The sequence below is a fragment of the Vidua chalybeata genome, chromosome 5 (genome assembly GCF_026979565.1).
Source record: "Vidua chalybeata isolate OUT-0048 chromosome 5, bVidCha1 merged haplotype, whole genome shotgun sequence".
Taxonomy (NCBI): domain Eukaryota; kingdom Metazoa; phylum Chordata; class Aves; order Passeriformes; family Viduidae; genus Vidua; species Vidua chalybeata.
The window spans coordinates 37,591,090-37,615,496 of NC_071534.1; the positions used below are offsets into that span (position 1 = coordinate 37,591,090).

General features: G+C 38.0%; 1 protein-coding gene across 3 annotated transcripts in view; it reads left to right on the forward strand.

Annotated features, from left to right (window-relative positions):
• The window catches only part of PTPRR (protein tyrosine phosphatase receptor type R), a 138,229-nt gene that overhangs the window by 58,606 nt on the left and 55,216 nt on the right, over positions 1 to 24,407 (forward strand). For all 3 annotated transcript variants that reach the window (XM_053942778.1, XM_053942779.1, XM_053942780.1), the window contains exons 3-5: positions 10,758 to 10,871; positions 13,990 to 14,145; positions 21,750 to 21,860. In XM_053942778.1, coding sequence (XP_053798753.1) covers positions 10,758 to 10,871; positions 13,990 to 14,145; positions 21,750 to 21,860 — 381 coding nt within the window. The remainder of the gene's footprint in view (positions 1 to 10,757; positions 10,872 to 13,989; positions 14,146 to 21,749; positions 21,861 to 24,407) is intronic.

Consider the following 24,407-nt stretch of genomic DNA (forward strand, 5'->3'; position numbering starts at 1 on the left):
CATAAAGGAACACTTGTGGCATTCATACAGGGGAGCAGAACCTCACAAACACAAATGGCATTGGTTGTGGTCACTTGGGGGAATTTGGGAGATTGCTTCTTGTATGTTGAAGAATATTAGAAAGAAAGAATATAGAAAAGAAAAGCAAAACAAAAGGAGAAGAGGAGAGAGAAGAGAAGAGAAGAGAGAGAAGAGAAGAGAAGAGAAGAGAAGAGAAGAGAAGAGAAGAGAAGAGAAGAGAAGAGAAGAGAAGAGAAGAGAAGAAGATACCTCCAAATCTTTAACTGCTCTTTCTCACTGAAAGAATTATGAATTGTTTTGCTTTATGTATGTATGAGAATGAGAGGACTATATGCAAATACTTTTCAATATTGTCTTTTAAGGGTAATCAATTATAGGAATAAAAGGAAAAAAACATGCATTTTTCTCATTCTAAACATCCGAGTTTGGCTTTGACAGATGTGTGGCTTTAAAAAAAAATTAACACAGAATAGTCTTCTGATCTGAGTATAAAGGAGAGAGATTAAAGATCCATGAATTAGGCCCTGTCTCCCTGTCATTTTAGAGACGTAATATCCAATAGTACAGGGCAGCACAGCTTCTTCATATTTGACCTAATTTCCTCATGTTGACCTCACAAGTGGAGTCCCCTTTAAAGAAAAGTCCCCCAAATTAGCCTGAAAGCCATTTTAGAAAACTTTATCTTTACTAGTTGAGTCAGAAATCTTGTCCTGTATTAGGACTGTATTCATAGTAAATGGGTAGTATTATCAAAACCAGAAACCTGCTAGTCAAAAATACAATATTGTTATTAACATTAATAGGAATTGTTGAGGTAAAACTCTCCTTTAATCTTTGAAGATTTGGTGTTAATGTTTTCCCTTCACCTGTACCTCTTCTCTTTAGCACTAGACAGAAGAGGAAAATCCAGTCTGCTCAGCTAATCAATCACGGGAAAGGGAATTTTTACCTAAAAGCTTCTTAAATACATTCAATATTAGCATCTTCAGAAGGTCAAAGTTCCTGAGACAGTTGCCAAAATCATGAGACTGTCTTTTCATCTGCTTTCTTATTTCTGAACTTACAGTGATAGTTTTGCTAAAACTTGGGACAAAGTGACATGTTCAGTCTTATGATTCCATCAGTCATGTGATTCCATGACAGAATAAAACCCAAAGTAATTCAGGTTTTATCTAAGAAAAAAAAAAATGCAGTCCCTTAAGCATTTTGTTTCATTTTGCTTATCTTTCTTTAAAGTGCAAAATGGTAAAAGGGACATAAGTCCAGAATGACAAGGTTTTCTTGTATTGTCTGTCCTTGGTTCATGTTGGTTTGGAGTGCTAAAATAGGAAGAGTAAAATCAGTAATACAGGCTTTATTTATTAAAGATTTGTGATTATGGTGATGATAATGTCTATAAACAAACTTCTTTGGGCTATAAGGCTGAAAGCTGATAAGGATCCAAAATGTATCGATGAATTGCATCATGCTAAACAGCCCTTGTTATTGAACGTTTCTTTCTTAAAAATGGGACTGTGATCTCTCAAGAGTTGAAGGCTAAGGATCACTTCTTACTTTCAAAGTCTTGGCTGTGCTGGACCATTAATCCAGCCTGCTCTGGGACATGAGCCTTATTCAGGAATCTCACAAGAACAGCCATTTATGTAAATACCTCAATTCCAGTTGAGTCAAATGTATTTTAAGACTCCTTTTTTTTTTATTTTTTCCTCCAGATATATTTCAAATTTTCTTCTTCCTGTGCTCAGCACCTGCAAAGAACTATGATTATGAGAAAAAAGGGAAAGCATTTGCCTCTTTTTATAACATTCTCATTAAGTCTGAGTTCAGGTAGATTGTGTTCATCTGAAACTAGCAATAAAAATTGTCTCTCAAAATAAATGCATGAGAAAGCTAGGATGCCAGCAGTACTGAAATCTTACTTTGATTTTCAAAGCAGAGAGAAAGGTTATGAAGAAGAGTAAGTCAGTGGGAGTCTTTTGGCCACATCAGTTCCTGAAAGATGTGAAAGTTTCTGTTTATGTTATGTTTCTACTTTTGTTCTTCTTTACTTTGTAAGCTTATATATATGTTTATATCCATGTCTGCTACAAATGTAATTTAAAATTCTGAAGATAAAAAGAAAAGGTTGGTTTTGGGGTGGGGTTTTATGTCTGACATTTTTTTCTAGAAGGCATTTTGATTGTCTTTTGTATTAAGGACCATTATACAAAATTTTAATGGGAATTTCAACTTCAGTAATTAAAAATTATTTAGAAAAAAAATAGCTGAAATGATGGTTCTACAGAAAGAGCAAGAAGAAACAATACTGGCTTTCTGGCACTTAGAACTTTACGCTGGCTCTACCTAGAAATTTAATAATTGGACAGAATTAATAGCTGAAATGAGGGTTTTACAAAAAAAAGCAAGAAGAAACAATACTGGCTTTCTGGCATTTAGAACTTTACACTGGCTTTACCTAGAAGTTTAATAACTAGACAGAAAAAATCAAACATATTCTAAAGAGCTGTGCTGAACAGGCTCAAAAGGATCTATTTGCTCTGAGGATTACAGCTGGCTTTGGAATGATGAAATAGGATGGGACTGGTACAATCATGCTGTGCATAAAAGTTGTACTGGACGTAACAGCACCATGAATTTCTTTTGCAATGCAGGGAATACATTTTTTTTTGCCAATATTGTATAAGGACAGATAGGACAATTTTATGGAGCTCATTATACATGCCTCTCAAAGAACAAAAAGGTTGAAATAGTGTTCAGCTGAGCTCTTCCAGCTCTCTTTGTGTTTCCAGATCTCTGCATTGTCTTGTGCTCTCCCATCATCTTGTCCTTTGCAGCTGTCTGCCATAAGGAAGGAGGCCAGGGAGAGGTGGATGGATGCAGGAAAAAGCCTAGAAAACTATCAGAGCTTTGAAATGAACTTCAATTGTTATTTTAAGAAAACTGAAATACTTTGCGATTAAGAAAATCCTAATCCTTGAAGATATGCAGCTCCTAATTAAAAAAAAAAAAAAAAAAGGAAGTAACTTTTGGGAAAGAAGCTGAAAAGTTGTATTCTACATACCTGACCTTCATCTTTCTAAAATATAAAAAATACTGTGAAGAGTCAAAATCTCTTATTCCCACTTACAGACATAGAACTGAAGCAGTATAACTAAGGCAGACTTGCTAAGGCCAGAGGTGTAGCAACATTTCAGCCTCTCATCCATACTAGCAATCAATTGTCAGTAATGGCAAGTGCTCCCAGTTTAATATTTTTTAATATAGTTGTCAATTTTTTAAAAATAGCCATGAACAAGAGAACTACTGCAGCCTCCTGCTCCTCTCCTTTCCCCTTCCAAAGGGCTCCCAGCATACAGAGACCTGCTGGTATTGGTATAATTTAATGGTGAGACTGTATCAAACTGGTGTCCCATGGACAGTAGATAAGTTTCCTTCTCCTCTCCTACAGCCCCTCAACAATGACAAGCATGTATCCCATTGGTATTTAGGAAATGGGATTCTGCATCGCTCTTACTCAGGACAGGTCCTATTAACTTTACTGGGCTCTAAATAAGGCTACTCCCCTACTGAGTTGTAGGGGCTATGGAATGGTAGTTTCTCAAAATCTGCAGTGCATTTGGTGTTTGGATCCTGTACATACTTTCTGATTTCCAAATATGTGGTCAGTGATTGATGCATTAATGACACCACAGGAAAGAGGTAAAGGGAACTGAGTACAATGAGCATTGTGAGGATAGTAACACATGGTTTCAGACTCACCCCACTAACTACCTCACATTGTGGTACAGGAATGACCCACACAACTCAGAAGCCAGGAGAATGAAATCATGAAATACCTTTGAGATTTCCTTTGTAACAAAGAAGACTATTCTGGGTCTTCTCATTAGATGTGATCAGTCAGTCCACACTACCTTGTGGCACCACACTGGAAGAGCTGGCTCTTATCTTTGCTTAGAGACTGCAAGCCCAGAGGTTAATGCAAACATAGGACTGATAGAAATCAAAGTGTACCTGTTGAAGACAAATCAGCTGATCTCATTTGAGAAATTAGTTCTTCTCTCTAGAAAAAGAAATGTAAATCTGTCACACAGCTGAGGCAAACCAGTTTAGTCATATCACACACCCACCTCCAGGAAAGTTTTGCCAGTCTGAGCAGTGGATGCCAGTGGAGTGCCCTGGCATCACCTTAGCAGCTGGTATGGTGTCTTCAACCTCTGCGATGCAGCAGTCTCTAGGATCGTCTTCAGCTGGTACCTACCCATGAAACAGGACTCAAATGAAACCCAGTTTCTAGCCCAGGATGGTGGGCAGCACTCAAACCTTGCAGCAGCAGACTGAGAACATTCTTCTGTTGTTGCACTAGGGTTCATCTTAGTTTCTGATAGTTAGAGTATGATAGTCAACTGTACGGCAAGGCCTGTTGTATGTCTTCTGTACAGTTTCCAGGGACATTGGTGACTTTCAATGTCCGTATAAGCACTCAGCCCTATTCCTACCTCATATTCAGTCTTTGACCTCTACTTCCTGTGATGGAGTCTGTGGATTAATCGCAGTGTGGAATAGACTGCTTTGATCCATACATTTTCACTTTCTCATATTTTAATTAACATTCACTTGAAAATCACTTTGAGGGGAAGCCATACAGCTATCTGGACTAATTGGATCAACCCCATATTTCTCATCATTGTTACTTCGGTCTTTGATTTATTCCACAGAGCTCATAACATGCATAAATATTTAAATGTATATGCTTTCATGAAAAATTGATCAAGAGCTAAAATTGCTATTTAATACTATATGAGAAATGCATCATTCCAGGAAATAGTATGCTTATCTTTTAAACAAAGATTTTTCATAACAGATGTGGGTTGGGTTTTTTCCCTAGCAAAAATATGAGTGAAATTTTACATTGTCACATCTTGAAAAGCAACATACAAATATACTAAACTCCCTGGACTAATCAGGACTTACAGCAATCAAAGTAACTTATTCCTATCACTTTTTTCCTAATATTTATACAGAACCAACTTAGAGCTTTATTTTCTCATCACCCAAATACTATTTGGACAAGCACTTATATTTTTGCAGTCTACATATGATATTTGGGATTGTTTGGGAGATTTCCATATTCTGCAGCCTCAGTGTCTCCTCATTAGAAAATGGATGACTTAAACAGAAGCATGTTCCAGATCAAGAGTGTTCCTCATTGCTATTGCTTTTCACTGATTCTTATAAACTCAAGTGTATGCCTGTAATTTTTCTACTATTTCTGGTGATTTTCACTACACCTTATTCAATAATTGCTCCTTGACATTGGAAGTATTTAAATGTCCCAAGACTGATATTTCTAGTCATATTGTGCTTTAGCACAAATATATTAGGTATGAAAGTTTGAGTAGGTCACTGCAGACAACTGATATGCAGACAACAGCTGATTCACAGAAATATGAAGCTACTTTAATTAATCACTAAGAATAATTGATATTATACTAATGAGAATTTTATCTTAGTTTACAGACATAATTCTAAGTTTAATGTAGACCTCATAAAAGGGCAGGTCTTTCCTCTTGGAGAAAATCATATGGTAGTGGGAGAGGTAAATGGGAGAGGAGTGAATGCACCCCAGATGCCAGTTTGGCTTAGGGCAAAGTCCCTTTGGAGTGGCACTTGGCAAAATGCATTATTGTAGTTGCATAATTCCGGCCAGGGATATACTTCCTCCCATGTGATTCATGGACTACCTGAGACACTGAAGTTGATGTGACACATGACTCACATAATTTTAGAAAGCCAAAATCTTCTGTGGGTGTGTATCAGGCACCTGAGCCAGACAAAGGGGCTTACCTGATGCCCAGTGCAGCTGCAATCTCAAATATTAAACAGTGACAGGAAGGAAAATCTAATGTGTTTAGAGAGAGAAAAAGAAAGAAATGCAGGTATTTTCACTTTTTTTTGCCATATTTGTTGTAGTCCTGCACCAAAGGTGTACAAATAAATCTGCAACACTTTCAGCTTCCCTCCTGATAAATTCATCCTTATTTTGGTTGTACAGCTGAGGCTGCCTGATGAGGGTGACAGGATGAAACACTGTGGCACTGATGAACTGTAGACACTCACTGTGCAGGCAGCAGATTGGGGTGCTCAGATAGAGGGACCCACAGCTTGGCCATAGTGCAGTATTTGCTTTAGTGCAGAAAACCCTCCCATTTTATAGCATTTTTGTTGAATTTTTAAAACCATGTATAAATAACTGGAGCACAGGCAGGTAAGAAAACTCTTTTCTGGGGTCTCTCACTTGCTTGGCTCAACTAAATAAGTGTGTTTATTTTTATTTTTGTTTTAGCACAAAATAAAACCGCTACCCAGTGGCCCTTAAGTATGTAAAATTCCTAGCATGTATATTTTGTTGATTTAGTTTTCATCTTTTTTCATAGAAGTGTTGTTAAGATGTATACTTTAATCTTCTCTGTCTTTGATTATTTTTGTTCTGCATAATCAGTTTAGCTGGAGGTTTGAGAAAACATCTGTGGTGACAGGATGAGAAGGAGTTTTTGTGGAGAGCAATAATGCATAGAAATGGAATCATATATTTGAAGCTCATTGCAGAAAGGATATAATTGTTGATAAAGAAAATGTAAGAAGGAGGTGCTTCTCTGAATTTTTCTTGAGAAGCAGAACCTGACCTGGCAAATTAAGTTTTACTGTAATATCCTAAAAATGTTGTTTCAGACTCTGTGTCACACATTCCCTTTCATGTTAGAGATTTTTTTGTCCCTTTAACATGAAGATCTTTATTAAAAAGCCCCTGTAGGATGTCAGTTGTGAATGATCTTTGGTAAACTTCTGTGCTGAGTTTCTCTTTCTGGAACTCTGTCTTCCCAAGTTTTCCACTACAAGCAGAAAGCTCCTTCACTTCAAGCTACCTTTTTTACTTGGATCAGAGAAACCTAGAAACCATCGCCACAGTTGCAATATCCAGGTGGGTAATTGCTGAGGAAAATGAGCCGTCCGAGGTGTTTGCCTCTGGGCTCAACAAGTCGCTATTGCCAACAGAGGCAGCTGATTCAAAATTATAACCTCCTTGGGGAGGTTGTTGCAATCCATGATAAACACTGCAGATGAGCAAAGGGAAAGGATTAGTGCTGTCTTACTGGGATGTTTCAGCCCTTTCTTTTCCAAAGCAAAAGGAGCAGCTAGAGGAACACAGTAAGGCATAACTTGTGTATCTATGTTAACACTTTGTTTTTATTTATTTAGATGGATTACTTTACAGATGTTAATTTCACATTTTTTTGCAGGCTCTATTAGAACTCAAGGATTTCATTTTTGTAATTATATCCTGTAAATGGCTTGCCAGGTTTCCATTGTACAAGTGATTCTCTTAATAATGACATGTCATACTGTTTGTCTAAGTACAGGTATTATTGCTTTTGTACTTCCGCCATTAGCAGTTTCCTATCCTAATCTCTTACCTTTGTGGACTATAGTCAAAAAGGTATGTAGGCCTGCCATCAGAATGGCACAATAATATTAAAATATTTAAATATTAATAACATTTTGAAAATTTTCTAATAGTAGCATTTACGACTTCTTTTTCCTTTCTCTTTTCTATATTTTCTCTTTTTTTTTTTCTCTAACTTTTCTCAACAAAAAATTGTTGTACTTAAGAATTTGCAGAAAAGCAATTTTACACCACACCCTCAGGTCAGACTTAAATTTCAGTCACCTTCAGGAGGCACATGCCAGAGTCAAGAATATAATGCCCCCAAGTGTTGCCTTCATCCCAGACCAGTCTGATAACGTTGTTGTTATTGAGGAGACCCAATGCCTATGCTGAATAAATATAAATTAGCTGTGATCTTGTCAGAAGGAACTTGGGAAAAGACTGTAATCCTGCTCTGTTTCTGTCATTTACTGTAAGCGCCCAGAGTTCTCCACAGTGTAATGAATTGATACATATCCAGTCTAGTCCACTTCTGCTTTATGCTTTTATGAATACAATACTAAAACAGGATAATAGAGAGCACAGAGCATATTTGTAATGTTCTCCTCACTCTAAAGTAGGTGCTCTTGGGATTCCAGCAAACATTTATGTAAATTACCTTTCACTGATGGAATTAGAAATTCCATTCCTAAAGTGACAGATTATGGATTGCTTACTTTCCTTTTGACAGGAAGAGTCAAATGAACTCCCTTGTGCTGTCTGAAGTAGAAAAAGGTGACCTGTAATTCTTTTACTTAATTTTTTGCTATAATTGCCAAGGAGCTAAGATTCACACTGACCCCAGAAAAGGAGAAGCAGATCCCTTCAGTAAGCAGCAAAGCAAGGTTCTTATAATCAATGTGAGTTGCTTCTTTCTTAGATATTTCTTGGACTTTTTTTTGGGATGAAAAGTCAAAAAAAAAAGAAAAGAAAAAATCTTTATGGCTGCAGAAGATACATCCTGAAATAAGGCTTAAGGGCAAATTTCTTAGGAAGTTTTTAAAAGGATCCTGTAATCTCTGTACAAGTCCAGGTGAGATTTTTAAGCAGGCTGATGCCAGACTGACAGACAGCTGGGGTCTTCAGGCTTCCCCCAGGGCCATGAAGGACAATGTACCTGTTACAGAGACACACACACTACAGCTCTGGATGAATGTTTGTTAAAGAGCACAGTGGACTGAATTCAGACCTGGTAGGTGGAAATGTGACTCTCCTGAAGATAATGGAGTTTCACCACATTTTACTGTGCCTGGATATGATGAATCACAATCCCAGCATACTAAATCTATGAGAATTTATTACATTTTTATAGGCTCTTTAAGGTCTTCTATTTCCTCTGAAGCTAGATATTTTTCTGGCTGTTTCATTTCCATCCCTTTATCAGTGAGGTATTAACACACTATTTAACAATATCTCTATTAATGTGTTATGATACCTGGCTCAAATATTTTTAAATGAATGTATTTTGATTTTATGCCTGCTAATTTTGCTCAGTAACAACAGTTATTATTAACCCCATAACTCAGGGTCACCAGCTTGGACACTCTTTATGCCATCCTAATGTATCTCCAGGGACCCTCATGACAGTCTTTCTATTTCAGGAGCAGCTCCCTTTCTCATTTACTCAAGACCTTCAGACCAGGCTGTCTCAGTGTAGTGACAGCTTCAAAGCTCCAAACCAATTCTTGTCTGGTGTTCCATGAGAAGAAAATTCTGGGAAGAAGTCTGGGCTAGAGAAGAAAAAGTGCTCACATCTATTAGACCTCCACATGTCCCCTGTCAGGACATCTCTCTATTTCAGTGATAAAGTTGGAGCAGTTTTGTAACCATTGAGGATGCCTGTCAAATTCAAGAAGAAGCAAAAAGAAGAAGATTTTACATTTTGAAAATGCCAGGGTAGAAAGGGTATTTTAAGTGGAAGAATCTTGTAATACTTCCAATTGAATTAGAGCTCAGGTGTGTGGTAAGAGCAGGTCTCATGCATCAAGACCTGACAATCCCAGTAGTGTAAAAAAAATGAGAAAAAGGGAGGAAAAGAAAGAAAAACACTTAGTACTGACAGAAAAATCAAATTGATAGTGAAAAAGAAAAGCAAATATTTTATGGTTTTACATTATAGCCTATAAATAGTGATAAAGAACAACAGTCAAAATGTGTGATGTTGCTTTTCTTTGAGATAAATGTTTCCTTTCTTTCTGAACCGTAACCATATTCCCAGTGTGATATCTGACCCACGGATATTAAATTATCTTTATGCAACTCTGGTTAGGAAGGAAGAATACCTGCTTGGTTCCTCAGAGCAGGAAGCTGGCCCATGGTTCTAAATAGGAAATTTAAAATAAAAATCTTTTTTATCTTGAGTCAACTGGCTCAGGCTGAACTTAGCAACTTCCTAAGTCAGAATTTGCCAGAAGCATTGGAATCCTGTGGCTGTCTGATATAGTCATCTTTCCTCTCTTCTCCACTACACATTGTCTGCAGAAGGAATATGAAAGCAAAGAAGCAGACCCCAAAGTACCACAGGGAAGTACTGTCTATCAGGCATCATGTGAAGCCCCAATATCTGGGTTTTCTTGGACACAGAAGATTTGAACCTAAATTGTTTCTTGGGTAAAATTCCACTGACTTCACAAAAATTATTTGAACTTGTGGAAACTTCTACATTTCACTATAATTCTAACTAAGGGAAAGAAAATGCTTCAGTTCTACAGTTTGTCTCATCCTGACTTGGATGAGGAAGCGTTAGGAAATTCAAACATGGGGAATGTATTCAGAATGTTTCATTTCTGATCTCAGAAACTTCTAATCAAAATTAAAATTGTATGATTTCACTATGTCTGACTTATTCTTCACCTTCAGGGAGATATGCTAAGACAGTATTCCAAAAGAATCTTCCTTGTGCAAACATCTCATTCTTTAAGGATGCATTGATGTTTAATGCTAAACTTTCAGTTCTAAGGTAGTAATTGTATTATCTTTAACACTGTGACTTGCCCAAGGAATTAAGCCAAAAGCATCTAGAACCCATTCCGAGTGTACTTGGGCAAAGGTGGCACTTTGCGAATGAATAGCATTTAAGGTACTGAAATGTACCTTTGGACCTATTATGTATTGTGATGCACATAGATTATACAGATTATTGTTACAGGATAAAAAAACCCAACCACAATTAGTGAAAAGCCCCAGAGATCAGTCAGCTTTAGAATTAAATGTCTTGGACAAGGAGTTCATTTGAACTGATTTTGTTTTTCAGACACTGCAAATGGATGTAAACAAGCTGAATATCACATTGCTTCGTATATTTCGCCAAGGAGTGGCAGCAGCACTGGGACTGTTACCTCAGCAAGTTCATATCAACAGACTCATTGTAAGTACCAAAAGTCTGTGTGTATTAAAGTGTACCTATTTATGTAAGTTCTCTTAAATTAAGTTTCCTGTCACTATGGAAGAGTGCAATTAAATGGGACAAAAAAGTACTTATAATACCATTTCTTCAACTGCACTACAGAAAAATAGATCCCCATTACAAAATTATTTACATTTTCCTTTGAAAATATACCATTCTCAGCTAAACCAGATAAATCTCTTTTTTGTCCTATTCATAAACAGATTGCTTATCCCTTAGTTTTCATTCAAATGAAATTCTTTTTCATGTTCACACCTTATCCATGTTTTGTTTCTCAAATGTTGAATATTGCTCAAAAAATACATGTGATTCATCCTTTCAAAGGCATCTTCACAATTTATCCTCAGACTTTCCATTAGTAAATTAAATGTCATCTACAATATTAATATTCATGCTTTGTTATTCTGCTATAATAATCTGTCCTCAGAAATGATCTTGTAGACTACGGTATCCTACTGGCAAAAGATGGCGATAAATTTGCTTCTAGAAAAAAAGATTTTTTTTAATCAACTGCCATTGTATGTTTTTTTTTTTTTGTGTATGCATACTTAAAAACACTTTTGTCTTTTTATGACAATTGTACCATGAAGCAAGAAAACCCAGTATCATGTGTGTATTGCTAGCCTTTGATTCACTTTGCAGAGGGAAGAAGAGGCTTTTTATTCTACGTGCAGGTTGAATATTAGGGAAGAAATCTGACAAGTTTAGCATAAAAGTATTTTTTCCTTGAAAACTTGATAGGATTGTATACATCAAAAAGGATTATAAAACTCCTTCAAGAAATGTCTCTGTCAGAAAAGATCTTACAAAAAATGCAGTGAGAAGGATCAATAGGAATGCACTGCAGCCCTTTCCATGTTCTTTAGGAATCTCACTCATTCATGACAAGTGATGCTAAATTTCATTTGTCCCCTGCACTGACCAGAATGAAAAGTTTAAAGACATATGCAGAGAAAAGCACAATTAAATGAGAAATGTTTTGGAGTCTGAGATGTGTATTTCAATATATACAGTATCTTTCTTACTATGCTCCTTAGGAATTATGTAAATAACCAGAAGAAACATGCTGTTTATTTTCCCACTGGCTCCACTGCTTTTTGCTTTCTCCTCTCATTTATGATTTAAGGGAAGAGATGTTATTTTGCATCTGCATATAGCCCAGAATACAGTACTATTATTTACTTAGTCTTTTCAACACCTGTAAAAGTTATCTGAGTCAATATTTCAGCTATGTAAGAAAGCAAGCGAACTTTCCCCCATTTGCTCTAAAAATCACACACAGTCAAAATTTGCAATGAAGACAAATACACCTTAGGAGACATTATTCCCACTTTTCCCACAGTTCCTCTCACACAGAGTGCTGGCAAGCAAGCAGAGAACATTAAAATTCATCTTGCTTTGTTTCAGTGTGTTGTTTCTAAACTACTCATCTAGGCTCCCTGTAAAGGCAGTAGAGAGGATGGTAACTGCAGTAGAAGAGGCATTGAGATCTGTCCTGATTATATTAGGATGGATTAAGAGATGCCAGTCCCTCTGTGCTGACTGAAGTGAGGTGAGGTGACTCCCTCTCAAGTGAGTGGCTCTCAGAAGTGACCAGGAGTCTGGAAGCCAGGATGTGGATGGGCACATCCTGCTAACCTCTTACGTGTAACAACACACAGTGTGCCAGGAAATATTAACTCTGTATTTCCAGCGTCTCCTTAACCTTTCCAGGACATCCTCCTCTCATAAAAGTCCTTTAGTGGGATATAGAAACTCATAAACAGAGGAGGCACAAAACACTGGGAATACTGCATACCCACCAAGCCTTGCCTGATGTCTGTGACCTGCGCACAGCAGCAGTCCCCTTCCCATGTCAGAGACTGAGTACAAGCCCAGCCTCAAGTGAGTTTCTTCAGCTCCTACCAGGAGCCAGTATCCTTACCATTCTTACTGAGCAGATGGACCAGCAGCACATGTGAGAGCACAGAGGACAGATTTAGGGCAAACATGTTCAAAAGAGTCCCTTTCTGTGCAGCTCTATTTTGAATGCAAGGAGTATTTTATGCAAAGAGGATTTTATGCAAAGGTATTTTAAGAATAGCAAAAGATATATTTTTCTTCACTTCAGTAGAGATAATGATGCACATTCAAGGTGATGGAAAGGAGGTGGGGGAAATCAAGATTATCCCAGTTTGAGCTGATCTCTCCCATCCCATAATGATGAATAGCAAATAACCAGATTGGTGAGGTTCTTGCCTGCCCAGGCAGCAATGCAGGGAGCAGCTCCATGCCTACCTCATGTGTGTGGAATCCCCCAGATCTGGACTCTGCTCCAGTGTCAGCTATGCTGGTCATAGCCCTGGGGAGAGAGGTTCCCACATCCTGTTTGGACATCAGAGCTGTCTCATGTGCAGTTCAAGTCTATCACAACAGAGAAACTCTCTTTCCTTTTGCTACCTTGAAACAGAGTGGGCATCACTGACATTTCTAATAAAGACCCTCTTAGGCTGCCAGGACTGCATCAAAGACACCAGGGCAAGAATTAATAGATAAGGGAGTGGACATTCTCAGGTTACCCATTAAGTGCTAACAAAACTTCCCTGGTCCTTTAATATCATTGGCCCATATTAAGTTGCACTGCAGTCAACTAAGAGGACTTTATTGTGGTATGTCTGCCATGGGTTGAAAAGAGACTAGAAAGTAATTTCCAAATATCACAGCACTGTGCTAAGCATTCCTATTTTGGCTCAGCTCAGATGAACTATCTGCTAAAATCCCTGCTGGCACATTGCCACTGACCCCATCCCATGGCTCCTCCTATCACTATGTTACATTGATTGTTTAATGATACTAGACTTGGGAAAAGTCTACCTTGTCAATATTGATTGAGACAAAGCACTTATGCCCACATACAGGATTTGCATTTTCTTCCACAGTCTGCTGGGATTTACAGAGACAGGCAAAACATATGATGTGCTCACAGAGCAGGTTGGAACCCTTACATTCCATGCTTTTTGTCTTTGGAATTATAGTTGCAATCTACAGACAGCAGAGATTAATGCCAGACCCCTCCTATGATTTTTTTTTTTTTCCCTAGGGGAAGAAGAACTGTGTGGAACTGTTTGTGTCCCCACTGAACACAAAACCAGGAATTTCTGAGGCGCTCCCATCTGAAGAAGTACTGCGTTCCCTTAATATCAACATTTTGCATCAGAGTTTATCCCAGTTTGGAATAACAGAAGTCTCCCCTGAGGTTGGTTATCAATTTTCTAACCTGTATTATTTTGATACAGATTAGGCACTTACATGCGTGGTAGTATTCCAGCTGAGGTTCTCAAGCATGAGGCAGAAAATGTATGGGCTTAGAGAGCATTGCTAGTGTAAGACAATTATCATAGAATCCTCAAATAGTCTGGCTTGGAAAGGGTTCTAAAGATCACCTAGTTACAACCCTTCTGCCATGGACTGTTGTACCTTTCACTGGACCAGATTGCTCAGAGCCCCATCCAACTAGCTCTGTTAAATTACTTTAGTAGTGCTTTATTAGGCTATTTACTCTTTAACATCCGTGTCCTCCTCGCACAGATGAGCTACCATTGAAATCAGAGTTTAGATCCTAAGCATGCACTAATTGCCTTAAAGGAAATGGACATAAGGAATTCCAGTCTATTAACCAGGGTAAGAAGATATAACAATTTCAACAGAGAGATAAATGGAATGCAGATATTGGGTGTCACCATTACTACCCATGTAACTTTTGTCTGACATGATTTTGAAAAACTGAATCTGTACATCACACCTACCTATGCTTCTTTCTATTTTTAGCATTGGCAAGAGATTTATTTTCTTTATGTGCTCCAAAAAGAGGGTAAAAATAAAACTTGTAGCTATTATTTGTATGACTTCATCCATTTTTTGGAAGAAAAAAATCCATTTCAAAGCAGAGATAACATTATCATCTCCACAGCTTGTCTGAGATATTATCAGTGAGATGGACATCTAATTCTGGGCCAACCATTTAAACTGTGCCCAGAGAATGAAAGAAAGCAAAAGCCTTAAGGGTAAAAAGCCAGTGAGCTCATGGACATGACCATATCACACTGCATTTTATTTAGTGTCTTACCTGAAGCCCTTACGTACATATAAAGACCCTCAGCATACAGTTTGGGGCTAGACCCCTTCAATCATGTTGTCAAGAATCAAGATTTTCAGTGGAAACTCCCAATTTGGCAGAGGAGGTGTCCGTGTCCAAAAAAGTGGGAAAAAAATTTAAATACTCTGATGAGCTATGTTTCCCTCTATGGATAAAAAAGTTCCTGTGTTCCTGTTTCCAAATCTGTGTTTGAGACACTGGTGTTTGAGCCATTGGGCTGTTATGCCTACCTGTATTTCTACTGATTAGAAATTGTTTTGCTTGTTTTAAGTATTCTAAGAATCTAGATGTCTTTGTTACCAAAAAAAAAAAAAAAAAAAAAATATATATATATATATATATATATAAAACAAGGCCAGTTCATGTTCTACTACAGCAACCTGCCACTATCAAAATTCAGATTCTCAAGTTTTAGCTGCTCTAATACAAAACATAGCAAAACAGTGGTTTCCAAATGTCAAATCAAGTCTTTATATCACCCATCAGCAACGTGAGTGAAGCTTCCATTAGGTCAGGATTTCCTTTGTATCTGAAGCACAAGAGTCTGACAGTTGGGATAGAGGCAATTATCTATTGCTAGTACTTCAGTTACAAATAACACTTCGGGTAGACATGGGGCAAGAACTTATTTGAATAATATATGAACAGAGAAATGTCATCAAGCTGTGAAGAGATGCTGGAAAAAAACCAAACCTTGAACTCAAGAGCTCATCTTGAGCTAGATACATTTCAATAATCTGGAGTGTTCAGATATTTGTATTTTCTTTCTGGGAAAAAATGTAGATAATAATTTAGAACAGGATTATTAGAATGAAAGCTGTGCAGTCTCTTAACTCCTAATACTGTTGGAGACACAAGAGATTTTTTTAATATTTTAATTGATAGCAGATTATACAGCTAAGGCATTGATCCTGAAAGATAATGCAGCTTTACACTAATAATTAATCCTTATGGATCCAAATAAATAGTTTACATGTTTAAGACTACACAGTAAACAACATCTAAGAAACAGCAACATACAATCTTTACTTGGTCAGCTGCCAGCCACTTATTTTCCCTCAACTTGCTCTAAGAAGAAATTGCTCCAAACAAAGTAACAGTGAACTCAAACAAAACAGGCAAACCTTTGAAGGAAGGTATTGTTATACAAAGCCTTACATAGCTTTGACGCATTATTTTACCCATTGTAAAATGCTCTGTGTGTGTACTCCTGAGCTATCAATCCCGATTAAATCATGAGCTAAAAGTGTACACTCTTCTACCAAAAGTATGAATGCTTCACAACCAGTGTTGTATCTGCATTATCAGTGTATCTGTGCACAAAGGAAGCGTTACTCTCATCTTTCTAGGTGGGTGGCGGACACAGAGGTGCTAGGGCTGGAATTTGTCTCCTTTTTCAGCTATTTTCAGTATGAGCTGCCCAAGTCTTGAAAATCTTCTGGCTTTCTCTCTATGGTAAACAAAAAGAGATATGTTTGACAGGCAATTCATCACATCTGTGGGGCACTTCTCCTGAGATTGCTTGGTTGACCCTTTTTAACAAGGTTTAGTGTAAACTAGATCCCCAGAGGGGATGCTGTGGGAGATTAGCCTGTCCAAAGAAATTTTACCAAGATTACGTAGGAAAGCCTACATGGAAAACTCCTCTGCTCAAAGTCTCAGCCCATACTGTACCACAAACAGCAAAAATCCCAGTGGATATCAGTACCTGGAACTACATTTCCAGTCATTACAGAAATAATTTGCTTGTTCACATCTGCTGATGCATTGATCACTACTTGATCTACTTTCAAGTAAATTGCCTGTCTCAAAATTACATTATTTCTTATTCTGCAGTTGCTGAAAGAGCAGTTTCGCTATATGTCTTTGCTGTAGGAGCCACGAGAGTACTTTGCTGCCTGGTATAGAATGAGATGTGTACCAGTGGGAATGTGTAAATGTAAAGGAGTCCTTGCCATTTAAGGGCACTATCTATACCTTTCGTATCTCCTTGACTTTTCAGTGGCTTATCATAGTTGTAGCATTTGCTCTTTTATTGTGGTCTAAAGTTTGTGTCTGAAGTGGGATTTCAGACTGAGTTCTGCTCCATGGGATGTACCACAGTCAGGAGCAGACTTCTCCAGAACAAAGCACCAAATTGGTGCTTGATGGTAGGACTAAACTCAGTCACTTAGGCAGTCTGTGTTATTATGGTGTGGGAATCCTGGCTTCCTCATGTCTTTAAATTGCTTGGATTAAAATAAAATACTACTGGATTTCAGAATTTACTAGAAGAGAACTTGAAGTGGTTCTGAATGACAAAAATAACTGAAGATATACTAAATAAAATAAGGGTTACTATGTTTTGAGAGCTAAGCCAACTGCCAGCTAGAAATGTGTCACTGAAGGAGAAATTTCCAGAGTTCATACCAATATTATGCAATCCCAAAATGTAGCATTACAGCCTCCTTCCACAAATAGGTTGCCTTATGAAGTATGAAGTATGCCTCTAGTATACTATCTAGTATACTAGAGAAGAAATCAAAGGAAGCAATCATGCACTTAAAGTATACAGAAACTGTAAGTTGCTGTAAAGGACAAGTGATCAAAACCAATATCTTAGAAATTACAACAGCCTGGACTGACAGAGGTACCTGGGAACAAAGCAGAGCACAAGGACATGCTCCGGTGATCAGGCAAGGCAGCTGTAGTGTAAAACCTGCACAGCTGCATCCAGAGCACCCAACAGAAACAGGAGCCCTGCTGTCTGCCAGTGTGGATGTGGAATCACAGCACTTCATCACACATGTAGCTAAGCTAGAGCTTTTGGGGTGACTTTGTCACGGGAGACATGATTAAGTGGCTATTATCCAGTGTCCTGTGAGCCTGAGAGGTCACACACATTCCTACATGTTTTCATTGGGGGTGGAAGTGATTTCTTGGCAGCCTTTCCTAATGTGCCTTAGCTAACATAGTTAAAATAGCAGAAAAAAACAAAGCTATTCAGTGTGAACTTCCATGAACCCTTTTTGATCTTGAGTTCTACCCCCAGCACCCTGTAAGCTTTCCTCTGAGCTCAGAACTATAGCTTGCTATGCTCTCATTAGTGTTCCAGCCCAAAGGACTAATTGGGGTTAACTGACCCAATTTGCAAATTCACCTGTTTTCTACTGAAAATTTACCTTTTCTGGCAGGTCCCGATACTGCAGCAGAATCTTTCAGTCACAGATTTTACACTGACTACTTCAGGTCAATGTCTCCCTTCTTATTATCAAAAATTGGCTCCTTATTTTACTTGCTTGTAGAAATACTCCACTATTTTTCCCATAATAAGACCATAAAAGCCATAGTGGATTTTTAGTGTCTTTAAAAAGAAGTTTATAAAAACTGTTTAGAAAAAACACATCTGTTCCAGTTCAGCAGATACCCTTGTGTGCAGGCACTCTTCAGTAAGGTTAGTGATTGAATGGCATTGTAAGAATATATTTGATTCTTCCACACACTGAATTATGCTGAATTCAAACAGTTTAAATTAACCTGGCTCATTCTGTCTGAAAAACTTGCTTTATTGGAGACTCATTAGGTAATGGAAATACTAGGAAATGACGCCTTCCTCCCTGTTTGCTCTAGGATCTAGTGCTCCCTGAGTGGCTACTCCATCTGCTCTGATATTCCCCCAGTTTTATTAGCTGCAGATCTTTGCAAATTAGTCTGAGTATATCCTCAAGCCTATTCCTTAAAAACTATCTGAAGAAGAAGAATCCTCTCATTTCTGCCTTGCATTTGGCCATCCTATTAGCTTTCTTTCTGGGCGTCAGCAATTTGTAGCGAGCGTGGCAGTTGCTATCCCTCTTATCAGTTTTCCCAGACAAAGGAACAAAGTTCTGAATGATCTGCATTGAGGTTTCAAAAAGCAATTCCTTATCGTGGGTGTGAGATGACTCAGTTACTGCAAGTCACAGCTTCTGTCATTAGGAAGCAGCTTAAGCAATAATTTTGCTCTCCACCAATTAGATACGGGAGAGAGATTTTCTTGAGTAGGTGAAGGTACTACTAAAGTGTTTCAAAATGGTATGTCAAGTAAGTTTAAGTTGTGGTATACTTTTTTACCCTTTTTACAGCATTTGTTAATATTCCTTGAACATTATTGTTAGAAAGACAAATCAGGCAAAGACTTGTCCTGAACACACATAGCACTAGACAGACATCATAGAGATTACTTCTCTTAAAGTCTTCTCTTCTTTTATTCTCTTCAGTCTGTTATTAGTATGAAGTCTATTATAAAATATTTTAAAAGTTTTGTAACATCATTGAATTAAAGTTTATATAAGTCTCTCATCCACTTGACTAAAAATCCTATGAACTCTTAATTTACTTTTTAGTGTATTTGTCCTTTCAGTAAAGAGGTATTAAACCATCCCATTTACTCACTTACAGAAGGTCAGCACGGCCAATTCTCCTTTAGCTCCTGCTTTTTATCTAAATTTCCTCCAGAGAGCTATGAAACACCGGAAAGCCATCAGGTAACCCACTCAGGGTCAAACATTGAGTTTACAGCTAATAGGCCACAGCTGCAGCTGCTGCTGTCACCATGGCATTCCCATGGAGCTCAATGGGAGCAGTCTTGGATGTGGAGCAGCTGCAAGTTTGGGCTCTGAGCCAGTATTGGGACCCAAGTCCTGTGCCATGAGCACAGCAGTGACCTTGCTGTGCTGAGGTAGCAGATTGCATAGAGAGCTGTACCCCACTACAGTAGCAGCAGTGTTTAATTATGTCTAGGAACAATTTTTGCAGAAATATAAATCTTGCAGGTAAGATTTACAGCTTCTCTTTGAAAGCCCTGGGTTTTAAGTTGCTCATTAAACATCAAACTGACACTTTATAAGCCTTTTTAAACTGTCAATACCTGCAACATTTTAAAGCTGAGACCATGAAACGATGCATAATTACACACACACACAAATATACTAATTTTACAAGATTAGTTTCTGTAGTTGTGCTGAAGGATTTCCATTCTGGTCCCCAGGACTATTACTTCCAAAGAAAACTCTTCTTTATTTCACTTTCCATTCTAAAGCTGTCAACTCCCAGTTAAATATGAGCATTTCTTCAAGCAAGCAAGTCTCTATAAATTAGCCATGCTACCAAATTCCTCTCTAAGTGTTTCCATTTTGTGGCAATTGTATCTGTGAATTGTCTTGCATTGTCCTTACTCTTTTCAAAACACGCCTTGCCTAATCCTGTGCTGAAAGGAGGACCATGAAAACTATATCGGGATCCAGCACCCAGCATTTTTTGTCAGCTTGTTCCCTTCCTCAGGCCATGATCTCCCACTCCTCAGGAAGCTTTCCCACATGAATTCATCATCATCCAGACTTTCTGTTTTTGCGAGGCTGAAGAGATTTGATTTTGGGAGGCTTTGCCTTTTTGGAAGACAAAGTTGGCTTGATACATTAGCTGTGCAAAAGAGCAGGCTAATGGGTGGCTAAGCAAAGTATTAGAGCATCCCTGCAGTTATGCATGCCCATTGAGCAGCCACTCATCTTTGTATGGAAGAACTCTTTTCTCTGTGATAAACACAACATCCCCAGAGAGGGAAAAAGGCCACAATGGGATGGGAAGACAGCTCAGTATTTAAACTAGTAGTTTATTTAAAGCCATTAGAGACTTTCAGTGAGAGGGAAACACAGAGACCTTGACCATTTACAATGGAAACCAGAATTTTAGAAAGTTGGTTTTACTCAGTCTGAGAACTCTACTGAAAAGACACAATTAAGAAAAAAAAAAAAGCAAGTAGCTGAAAATTGGAAGGGCAATGTCTACTGAACTGTGGTCCCAGAAACATCAGGCAACATACTTTATTCTAAATAATATATTGCAGTTAGACCAAGGGTACATATACTTCGTTTCTGCTACAAAATCTCTATTTGAAAACATGGTAAAATTCTGGTAATTTAATAGTCCAACCAAGTCCCAGTGCTGCAATAAAGACAAAAATAAATGCCTTTACAATCATTATTATTTCATAATCCCCAGGAGTTCCCCAGGAGTTCTGGAAATTTTAGCATGCACAGCTGCTTCAGAAATGTTCAATCGGCAGGAAGCCAAAGATAATGAGATTAAGCATAATCAGAATTATAGCTAGACAGATAATGAGATTATTTTCAGCAAAATCAATATTTTTTATGTATTTGTGCATGTAATCTAGAGGTGACAGTGTGGGGGCTTCCCAGCTCATGAAGGGAAACCAGCAAGTCACCTGCTCTTTGCTCTGTGTCAGGTGCAAACACTGGGAAGGCTGGCGTGTGGGTGCTGGGGCTGGAGATACGCACTGGGAAGAAAGAGGCCGGGCCCGTGCTTCCCAAAGGCCTTGTGGGAGCACAGCCCTTGGACCTGACCAGCCAGGTGGTTTCCAGGAAAGGCACTGGGTCTTGTTTGCTTTGCCTTCAGGCAGTGTGTGACGGCTGGTGGAGAGTCCTCTGGGCAGCGACACAGGACCATAGATCCCTGCGCAGTGCTGGGAATGCGGGGTGGCTCTGCTCCATGGACTGGGCGTGGGCAGGGGGTGCCAATAGCAGTGTTCAAAGTCATGCCATGTGCTGTGGAATTTCAACGCTGGCAAAGCTGAGGAGAGTGATTAATGCCCAACGAGAACTATTTAATCTGCACATGCCATTCTATAATTTTTTTTTCTCTTTCTGTTTCTGTTTCATTGCTTAAAAAAGAAAAATGTTTTGCAAGGCCAGCATGAAGCAGACAAAATCTGGAGCAAAGAAGGATTTTATGCAGTTGTCATATTTCTCAGCATCTTTGTCATTCTAGTGACTTGTTTAATGGTAAGTTTCCCTTTTACCTTTATTTTGTTTTTTATTTCATGCTTTTCTTAGTCTTAAGGATAGGGTCAAGCCCAGTAGAAACTCAAGTCCAAGGTAAGAATTGGTCACTCATATGCTGGGAAACCAAAGTTTGAAGAGTCACATTTCTTGATGTATTTTGAGTTGAATGAAGAATGTAACTAGAAGGAAGCTGAAGAAATAAATAACAGGTTCTTAAATCTACAGGGTAACTGTGTAGGGACATGAATGATGACTTCTCAACCTTCTTAGGTCTCAGGATCCCTGAAGTCCTCTTACCTGCCTTTATTTCAGTTTTATTCGATAGTAAAAGCAACACTACATTGATAGAATGCATGTCAGTGTACAGTTGTTAAAGTGTGTGTTGGTATTTGTGTATCAAATACACAAATATTCAACTGAAATAACTAGTAAGTACATGAAGGAATAATATTTTTGAGCAACTTTTCCATTCACATTTTATGAGCTCAGTGGCCAGGTTTCTGAGCATTGGGCACAATTCTAATATGTTAGAATATGAGAAGTGCAATGGTCACAGAGAAGATGAAGAACACTATACCACTACTGACTTCTGTAGGGTAATTTTTGCATTTTTGTCCAATGTTGTATCTTATATGTTTTCCTTCTTTAAATTGTGTGATACTTCTGTAGTGCACACATACAAGTGTTGACTGAATTCTCTGACAATTATCAGCATTTATGAATACACGGTATCTTGGGATCTTTTAAGATATTCTGCTCTCAAACACATTTAATTTTCTTAAACCACTTACAACCTTAAGATGGAAAGCATGTTTAATCTGAAGTAATTAAAAATGTTCAGCTATACAAATGTTCACAAAAATTTATAACAAAATGTTATTTCATCTTTAAAGGCTCCCTAAGATTTGAAAAGCACTTGTTTTATCACAGGAAATTGTTGCTTTATTTAATTTCTACTATCTTGTTGTTGCCATCTCTCCATGCCATTTCACTCAAAAAGAGGAGGATAACTCTAGAAATCTCTTCTTCTCTACCATCTGTTTTGGAGAAGAGATATTTTGGTCATTACTGACTATTTAACTGGAAGAGTATAAAAAATGCTGACTGTCCTTGTCCTGGTACCCACAATATTTTCATTATTTATCTGGAATGCATCAACGATATTGGAAATTGTAAGCATTCTGTATGACAGTATCAGAACTTCAACTGTTCTTAGGGTGCCAGAGAAAAGACGGGAAAGAACAAGAATACTGCTTGGCAGGGACAAGAGCTCTAATCACGTGCATCAATACAATGTAGGAAATATGCGGCAAAACAACAGTTCTGTAGGAAAGGTTCCAGCAGTATCACAGAAGTAGATAAGGAGATAAGCAACATCAATGTTGCAAAAATACACTTCTTACCCTGGGATATATAAAAGAGGATATGATCTCTATGAATTCAGCTCTGCTATGGTAATTTGACTGTCATGTCTTACTCATTTTCTATTGTCTCTCTCTACCACATTTGTGAAAAATTTCAGGCAATTATAGGAGGAAGGAGATGCAAGAGTGATCAGACACACAGAGGATATTAAATAATTCGGTTTATTTATGACGGGGAAAAGGAGCAACCACAAACATGATAGTTCTCAAACATGGAAAGATTTCAAAGGCTGTTGTAAGGAAGAAGATAATACTTTCTCCATTGGGGACTGGAAAAGAAGAAGAATTTTCACAGTGATTTGGCTGACTCATTAGAAAGATCTTTGCTATCATATGTGTCACTAGATCCTGGATTGCATTGCTTGAGGAAGCTTGGGAATTTTCTCCCATTAAGATTTTAGGCAAACATCTGTCAGAAATAGTTTGGGTGTAGCTGATCTGGTTAGGGCAGAGGTCAATACTAGTAGACTCCTTGAATTCCTTCCAGATGGAATTGCTATTATGCTGTGGTCTTTTCTGCAGACATTCCCCTTTCTGTTCCTGTTCCTCCCAGGTCCAACCTGTATCTTTGCATATGCTACTGTTTAGACTGTGCAAATGGACACTGTCTCAGATTTTGCCAGGATCTGATAATATATGGATGTGTGCAATCTGTAAAGCTAACAAACAGCTCCTTTAATGTGTATCAGAGTGGCAGATTGGGTTGTCACTATATTTTTGCCATTTCTGGTTTTTTTACTTTACCTTCATTAAAACTGTTATAGCCCTGTAACACTTTTCTGAGGAAAAGTGTAAGTGCTTAGATCAAAAGTTGTTGGTTAGATTTTTTTTTGGTTTCTGCTAGGGTCAAGCTATCTTTCTTTCCTAGGGTCTTAATAATAGATTATTAAATAGTATATTAAATAATACTTGTCCACATTTTAGAAGTCAAAACCATAATTCCTTAGGTCCCCAGGGAGTGAAACTATGTCAAAACATATTAGTGACAAGAAGGTATGGTGAGCATTGTCATGGCCATGAATCTCTGAGCTGTTTATCTGCTGGTTATCAGAAACAAATTAGCTGAAAGCACTCACTGGAGAAAAAAACAGTTAAAATATTTCAAGTCCCTCTTTTTTTCTTT